The 8,949-nt window shown below is 54.9% G+C and overlaps 1 protein-coding gene across 1 annotated transcript; it reads right to left on the bottom strand.

The window, feature by feature from the left end:
* Positions 1–5,658: 5,658 nt before the first annotated feature.
* Positions 5,659–8,707, bottom strand: TPI1 (triosephosphate isomerase 1). The gene is made up of 7 exons (XM_064155859.1): positions 8,483–8,707; positions 7,504–7,627; positions 7,334–7,418; positions 7,071–7,203; positions 6,743–6,828; positions 6,509–6,596; positions 5,659–6,223 (listed from the first exon to the last, which is right to left on the bottom strand). Exons 1-7 carry the CDS (start codon positions 8,592–8,594, stop codon positions 6,105–6,107), a joined length of 747 nt encoding a protein of 248 aa, XP_064011929.1. The 5' UTR covers positions 8,595–8,707; the 3' UTR covers positions 5,659–6,104.
* Between the last annotated feature and the right edge of the window lie 242 nt (positions 8,708–8,949).

Below are 8,949 nucleotides of genomic sequence, written 5' to 3' on the forward strand. Positions count from 1 at the left end.
AGGGAGCCCTTCAGCAAATCAGTGCCAGAGAAAAAGCAGTGACATGTTTTTCTTCCCATCCCTTGTCCCTTTATGCTGAAGAATGGACTGGCAGAAGTTGTGTGTGCCTCTCTGCAGCTATTCTATGTGGTCTCACCATAGCTCAAAACATGGCTCAATGACCTTGTTTCTAGATGACCAAAGAACTTAGAAGAAACAAGAGAAATTCTCCAAGGAAACCCAAATCATTAAAAGAGAGGAATTGTATTTAGATTATCAAAAAGATCCCAAACTTAACTTTATCCTGATCATTGAGGAGGTTATATGACAAAAGCTCATCTGCACACCCCTAAAGGACTCCGGGGAGAAGAAGGCAGGAGGATGGCAACCCTGCCAGGCTGCTCCCAGGCCATCCCAGGAGCTGGCAACCCACAAAAGGCCCATCTGGAGGAGTGCAGGAGCATGATGGCTCTTGGGACCTGAAATGATGGACTCAGAGGAAAGGACGCTCTTTGTAGGCCCTCGCAGGGAAGCCTCAACCCTAGAGTCCCTTTCTGGTTGGCAGTGGGGACGTGTCGCTGTGTTCATAGCTGTGAGACACGTGATGGCACACAGGGAAGGGGCTTTATTAGGGGATGCTTAGGGAGGAAATGAAGGCAGGAAAGGGAGAGATCTAAATGATTTGTGGAGGATCAGGTGTGGGAGAACAGAGGGATATGGAATTAGAAAGGGACTATCACAATTTGTGATGGACTGGCCATACCCCGTGCCTGATCCATGCAATCTGTCCCATCTTCTCATTGAACTCCTTTTGCACTTTGCCCTGGGCAAGGGACTCTCATCACTACATGCAGGGCCTGCGTGGGTGAATGGTGGTGTCTGGGTGCTGGACTAGGACTCTAACCCAGGCGCACGTAGGCAGATGTGTGAGCAGCAGAGAGCATACAGCTGGAACAGCAGGCAAGGAGATCTGTGGGGCCAGGAGGAGGCTGCCAGGGGAACTGTGGGGCTCTGGAGGGGCCACAACACCATGGAGGGGCTGGCTATCAGGAGACCAAGAGCACTGGAAGTGATGGGATGGAAGGGCAGCTATTAGGCTGATTGCCTGAGCCCAGCTGCTGAAGAGACTCACATTGTATATATGCAGGTATATATGTGCATACATGTCTTACACACACACACCTGGTCACCAGCACACAGCTCAATACATACTGACACACCCCTGGTCACCAGCACACAGCTGAATACATACTGACACACACACACACACACACCTGGTCACCAGCACACAGCTGAATACATACTGACACACACACACACATGCCTGGGCACCAGCACACAGCTGAATACATACTGACACACACACACACACCTGGTCACCAGCACACAGCTGAATACATACTGACACACACACACACCTGGTCACCAGCACACAGCTGAATACATACTGACACACACACACACATGCCTGGGCACCAGCACACAGCTGAATACATACTGACACACACACACACACACCTGGTCACCAGCACACAGCTCAATACATACTGACACACACACACACATGCCTGGGCACCAGCACACAGCTGAATACATACTGACACACACACACACACCTGGTCACCAGCACACAGCTCAATACATACTGACACACACACACACACCTGGTCACCAGCACACAGCTGAATACATACTGACACACACACACCTGGTCACCAGCACACAGCTGAATACATACTGACACACACACACACACCTGGTCACCAGCACACAGCTCAATACATACTGACACACACACACACACCTGGTCACCAGCACACAGCTGAATACATACTGACACACACACACCTGGTCACCAGCACACAGCTGAATACATACTGACACACCCCTGGTCACCAGCACACAGCTGAATACATACTGACACACACACACACACACACCTGGTCACCAGCACACAGCTGAATACATACTGACACACACATGCCTGGGCACCAGCACACAGCTGAATACATACTGACACACACACACACACCTGGTCACCAGCACACAGCTGAATACATACTGACACACACACACACATGTCTGGGCACCAGCACACAGCTGAATACATACTGACACACACACACACACACCTGGTCACCAGCACACAGCTCAATACATACTCACACACATGCCTGGGCACCAGCACACAGCTGAATACATACTGACACACACACACACACCTGGTCACCAGCACACAGCTGAATACATACTGACACACACACACACACCTGGTCACCAGCACACAGCTGAATACATACTGACACACACACACACACCTGGTCACCAGCACACAGCTCAATACATACTGACACACACACACACGCCTGGTCACCAGCACACAGCTCAATACATACTGACACACACACACACATGCCTGGGCACCAGCACACAGCTGAATACATACTGACACACACACACACGCCTGGTCACCAGCACACAGCTGAATACATACTGACACACACACACCTGGGCACCAGCACACAGCTGAATACATACTGACACACACACACCTGGTCACCAGCACACAGCTGAATACATACTGACACACACACACACACACCTGGGCACCAGCACACAGCTGAATACATACTGACACACACACACACGCCTGGTCACCAGCACACAGCTGAATACATACTGACACACACGCCTGGTCACCAGCACACAGCTGAATACATACTGACACACACACACACGCCTGGTCACCAGCACACAGCTCAATACATACTGACACACACACACCTGGTCACCAGCACACAGCTGAATACATACTGACACACACACACCTGGGCACCAGCACACAGCTGAATACATACTGACACACACACACACGCCTGGTCACCAGCACACAGCTCAATACATACTGACACACACACACCTGGTCACCAGCACACAGCTCAATACATACTGACACACACACACCTGGTCACCAGCACACAGCTGAATACATACTGACACACACACACACACCTGGTCACCAGCACACAGCTCAATACATACTGACACACACACACACACCTGGTCACCAGCACACAGCTGAATACATACTGACACACACACACACACCTGGTCACCAGCACACAGCTGAATACATACTGACACACACACACACCTAGTCACCAGCACACAACTGAATACATACTGACACACACACACACACCTGGTCACCAGCACACAGCTGAATACATACTGACACACACGCCTGGTCACCAGTACTCCGCCCTGCTGCTCAGAGGAGGAGTGGGACAAGGTTGCCTGCACTCTGCTGGTGTGAATGTGCTACATGGCTGCCTGTGTACCTACACACACATAGGGTGCGCATGCATGGTCCCTGCTGGTGGTGCAGACTCAGCCTGGCTGCTGGCTGGGGCTGAGGACATGGAGCAGCAGTCGCCTCTTGCAGGCGTTCGTATCTGGTATAACTAAGTTTCTGCAGAAGCGACTTGTTTAAGATCTAACTGCTACGGTTTGCAACAAGGATCTGGCAGTATTTCCTCTCCACGGGAGGCACAGCCCTGCCAGGAAGCCGGCAAGAAAACGAAGATCTGATGCTCCTGCTGCTGCAGGAATTGTTTTCCATGGGTTTATTCCTCAATAAATGAGTGCTTTCATGCTTCTGCATTCTCCTTAAATCAGCAACATCGAAGCTTGGCTCCCATCTGGTTTGGTCTATGTAGGTCACCCTTTTGGCCCAGCTCCGCTGGGCAGGATTGGGAATCAACAGAGGAGCTGCAGCCGCTGGCTGATGTCTGGGAGCTTCCTGGGAGCCGGAGGCACCGTCTGCATCCTGACCGAGCCACCGTCTGCATCCTGACCGAGCCACTGCTGCTCCGGTCTCGCTGACCCTCACCACCCCGAGGCACCCCACCGCAGTCGCGGCCACCCACCCCTCAGAGGCACACGCTGCGGCTGAAGGAACCGCAGGGGTCTCAGGGCTCGGCTTTTGTCGCCTTTGACGCATCTTCCTCGCAGGGTAACTGCACGCAACGAGAGCTGGTAGCTGTCCTCTCCGCACCGCAGCCCTGCCCTTGCTCCTCAGGCGCCCTCACGTCCTGCCCTGTGTGCCGGGCTTGCCCCATCACCGCAGGCTCGCAGCTGCCGCTCCCCTACGCCCGGGGCCCACCCGCTGTGCTTTCTATCGCCGGCTGTAACTCCCAAGGCCGCTTTTAGCGCCTTTCAGCGCTGCCCGCCCACCCAAGGTCCCGAGCAGACTCCGGCAGCCGAGGCCCTGCGGCCGCCCGGGGGAGCGCCAGCGCCGCCCGCCGCGCCCGGAGCGGCCCCAGGCTCCGCCCCGACAGGCTCCTGCCCAGGACGAGGCAGAGCGCGGGGCGCGATTGGGCTCCCGGCTGCGGGGGGATGCCCCTGAAGGAGCCTCTCTGGCCCTCTGCGTTCCAGCTGCGAGGAATCCCTCCAGCAGCATCTAGCGGAGTAGAGGACCCTTCCGAAGAGCAGCTGAGGGAACTGAAGTTATTTAGCCTGGAGAACAGGAAACTGAAGTGAGACCTTCTTGCCCTGTAATTCCCTTAAAGGAAGCTGGAACAAGATGGGTGTTGATCTCTCTGCCCTAGCAACAAGTGATAGGACAAGAAAAAATGGCCTCAGGCTGCACCAGGGCAGGTCTAGGTTAGATATTAAGCAAAACGCAAAACTTCTCGAGTGGAAGAGTTCCCAAACACTGGAACAGGCTGCCCAGTGAGCTGGTTGAATCCCCATACCTGGAGGTGTTTCAGAGAGGCAGAGATGCAGTGCCCAGGGGACATGGTTTAGCATCAGGCTTGGCAGAGTTTGAAGACAGTTAGATTTTATGATCTTAAAGGTTTTTCCCCAACAACAACATGATGATTCTTTGATCAGCAGCATTCATGTGTTCCCTAATGCTTTTCCCCTTGGTCCATTCCCATCTCTGTTACCCCTCAGGTGATGCTGGCAGGGCAATGCACTGGCAGCTGGAGTACAGTACCAGGGAACATGCTACAGCTGCAAAAACACTGCAGACCAGAAACACACAATAGCAGAGGGTCTGTCAGTTGTGCATTACCAGACTTGAGTGCTGCTCTGCATGCCATCTCCAGACCAGGCAGTGCTCCCAAGGCCATACTGTCTCACAGCTAAGCTTCTGAGTCACTTTCATTACCCTTAGTACTACCTAAAAGCCTCCTACCTGGTGCAGCACCTTGGAAATAACATCTAGAGCTGCTTTTTTACTTAGTACAGAGCTGAAACCAAGTAGCAAGCACAACCTCAGCACAAGGCCTAAAAGCCTTCTCTGGCTAGAAGGCCTCAGCACTCCAAATTTAATGACCAGCAAAGCCGATCACCAGTCCTCACAGACAACGAGTAGGGACAAGCACATTACCAAGGCTGCCTGAAAACACAAGCTCACTAGTGGGATAGCCACGGGGCCCAGTAGCTATGAAGTAGAGACACACAAATCACCATGGGCCCAAAGAGGAGCTCAGGACATCCTAGAAATGAAACCTAGGATGTAGCAAGATGCTTGTTGAACCTGTGCCATGCTCATTGGAGCAACAGTGATCCCTTAAAGAACAGAGTAGCCAAACTCCAAACTACCCTCTGTGAAGAGCTGCCTCCAGCAGTAAATTCCCAGCTGCTTCTGAAGATGATGGAGGACACAGCTTTGCTTTTCCTTTTTTTCATTTATTGTTCAGTATGGGACACAGGTGAGGCAAGACAAGGGTCTAAGCTGACAGGCTCCCTGCTGATAGAGCTGAAGGATGTGACACTGTAGTTCCTTCCTCCTTCTCCAGCACGTGTCCCCCTGTCCCTGCAGCACTGCAGAGAAAGGGGGAGGCATTGGCCAGGCTGACTGTGGACTGTTACAGGTCAACCGGCAGCAAAGGATTTTGATAACTCAGAGAGGAGGCTGTCAAGACTCTGCTGAGACAAGTTCCTACCAACAGGACTCCAACATGGCAGTGGGGGTTAGCAGCACAGCTATAACAATGACTGTGGAAGGGAAAGCCTCAGAGGAGGTCTCTGTACCGAGATGTGTGCAATGAAAGGTCCCTTCTTGCTTCTGTTTCTCGCTCTGAACCACAAGGAACTGCTCCTGACAGGCTTCTTCAGTGTTTGGCATTGATAATATCCACAAACTCTGGCTTGAGAGAAGCTCCACCAACAAGGAAGCCATCCACATCATGTTGAGAGGCCAGCTCCTTACAGTTGCTGCCAGTGACTGAACCTAAGGAGGGAGCAGTGTTTTAAGGTCAGGAGCAGTGTTTCAAGGTCAGATGTGACGAGCTCCAGAAAACAGAGTCAGGTAAAGTAAGACCTGGAGAGCAGTAGGCATTTCTTACTAGGCAGACAGTTAAGCCTGCCTTCCACCAACCCAAGTAAACTAGTGCATGGTTCTTCATGCTCTGAGAACCTCAAGTTTCCTCACTAGCAGAGCATGCTGGACAACTGCAGCAACAAGCACAGAAATGAAGCACTTCCTATGCAGGAAAGGGGCTCCAGGCACATTTACCTCCATAGATGATCCTAGTTGACTGAGCGACAGCATCAGACACGTGGCTTTTCAGCCACCCTCTCAGCTTCTCATGAACTTCCTGAGCCTGCAGTGGAATAGAAAGAAGGCTGAACCACTCCACATGCAGCCTCTTTCCAAAGAGGCGAAAGAATCTCTAGTCTCTAGAGAGCATCTTCAAGATCACCTCAGAATAATCAGCTGGCCATTTAGGCACCTTTCCCCTGCTCCTACCTGTTGAGGAGTTGCTGTTTTACCAGTTCCAATAGCCCAAACTGGCTCATAGGCAAGAACCACTTTACTCCAGTCCTTCACATTATCTGGAGAGAAGAAAAATATAAGCAGAGCACCTCACACTGGGAAGGAGAGAGGGAAAACTTTTTTGAACGTGCAGACCTTCTACTTATGTGATCATGTTTATACTGACTGTAAACATCTGCAGCAGACTATCTGTGAGCCTGACAAGGAAGGCAGAGCGGCCATTGTGGCCTCTCAGAGGTCAGGATGGCATTTTCCAAATGGCCAAAGCAGAACAGCCAGCATGCTCAGCATCCTTCCTTACCAGCAATGGCCTTGGTCTGTTCAAAAACCACCTTCTCTGTTATGCCAGCTTCTCTCTCATCCAGCTTCTCTCCAATGCAGGCAATGACACCAAGGCCCTCAGCTAGAGCATGAGCCACCTTCTGCCCAATCAACTGGGAATGGAAAGTAGTAAGACAATGAACAGATCAGACCTGATTTTGTAGTCATACTTGAATTGCTCCTCTCTCCAGCCTTTAGAAGCACACCTGAGTTGAAGCACCTCTCTGTCCCAGGGGCACTCACCTCATCAGACTCTCCAAACACATGCCTTCGTTCCGAGTGACCCAGGATCACCCATGCGGCTCCAATGTCTTTGATCATTGCAGGGCTGGGGAGAAAGGAAAGGATTTTCCACCAGAGGTGTAAGTCATGTCCCAGAGGCACTCTGGCTTTACTCTCCTCTGGGGGCTCACCTGATCTCTCCTGTGAAAGCACCCTTTGGTACCTTGTAACAGTTCTGGGCTGCAACTGCAATCTTTGCATCAAGCTTCTGACGGGCAAAGTCAAGGTAGATGGAAGGGGCTCCACAAACCACCTCTGGAAGGCAAGGAGAGTGTTTATGCTTGAGACAGGTGAAGGTCAAACTGTACCCAGGCACCGACCTCAAATTCTGGCCCTAAAAGCTCATCCCTCTCTCTCCCCCCCTGCACCTGGGAAGGCTCAGCCTGCCTGCGCTTGTGTTCGAAGGACCCTTGCAGCAGGACTCTGTCTGCTGCCTGATGACTCAACAGCAGGAAGGAAGCCCTTTCCCATGGCCCTGTAGGTCCCAGTAAGCCCAAGGCCAGGCCCCTCGGCCAGCTCACAGGTCCCTTAGAAAGGGCCCCGCTGAAAACCGGGGCGAGAATCCCGCCCTGCTGCCCAGGCCTGGCTGAGTCGGGAGGGGGAGAGGGATGCACCGGGTCACGCCACGGCGTGTAGCCAGGAACGGCGGCGAGGCAGGGTCCCGGTCCCGCAGCCTGCCGGGGCAGCGCAGCGCAGCGCAGCCTAGAGAGAGCTCCGGCAGCCTGCGGTCCCTGCCGACAGCCGGGACCAGGAGCCCGCAGGCGCCGGGTTGGGGAAGGCCTCGGGAGAGGCGCGGGGCCCAAGGTGGCTGGGGCGGGTGGGGTGGGAGCTCGGCAGCGGCGACCCGAGCCACCCGCTCCTGCCGGGGCCTGCCGCGGTGGGCAGGCTTCCTGCCGGGCCCTGCCGCCCGGGGTGCAGCCGGAGCGCCGGGGTGCGGCCGCACGTGTCGGCCGGGCCCGCAGCCCAGCGCCGCAGCTATTTCTGGCCCCGGCAGCAAAGTTTATATTTAGGCTCCCGCCGCCCTCTGACATTTTGCCGCTCCCCGGCCCGGGACCCGGCCCCCGGGCGCCACCGGGCGGGACGTGCGCTACGTGCGGCCGCTCTCCTCACCGGTGTCGGCGGAGAGCTTGGCGCCGTTCAGCGTCTGGATGAGCTCGCCCAGGCTCTTCTTGTCGCCGTTCATCTTCCAGTTACCCCCCACGAAGAACTTCCTGGGCGCCATGGCGGGAGAAGACAGGGACCGATAACCGAGGCAGAGGGCAAGGTCGCGGAGCGGCGGAGGGCGGCGGCAGCAAGGACGCGCAGCCCCCGCGCCTGCCTTTATAGCGCAGCCCGCCCGAAGCGCCGCCTCCTCCTCCGGCCCTGCCCGCCGCTCCCCGCCCGGGCCGCCGCTCCCCGCCCCGGCCGCCGCACCCCCGCTCTGCCCCGCCGAGGGCACCGGCCGCCGCTCCCCCGCTCTGCCCCGCCGAGGGCACCGGCCGCCGCTCCCCCGCTCTGCCCTGCCGAGAGCACCGGCCGCCCGGGCCAGGCAAGAGGCCCCACGTACTCGCGCGTTTCGGCTCGCCTAGGACCCATAG

Source organism: Pogoniulus pusillus, chromosome 15 (genome assembly GCF_015220805.1).
Source record: "Pogoniulus pusillus isolate bPogPus1 chromosome 15, bPogPus1.pri, whole genome shotgun sequence".
In the NCBI taxonomy this organism is placed as follows: Eukaryota; Metazoa; Chordata; class Aves; order Piciformes; family Lybiidae; genus Pogoniulus; species Pogoniulus pusillus.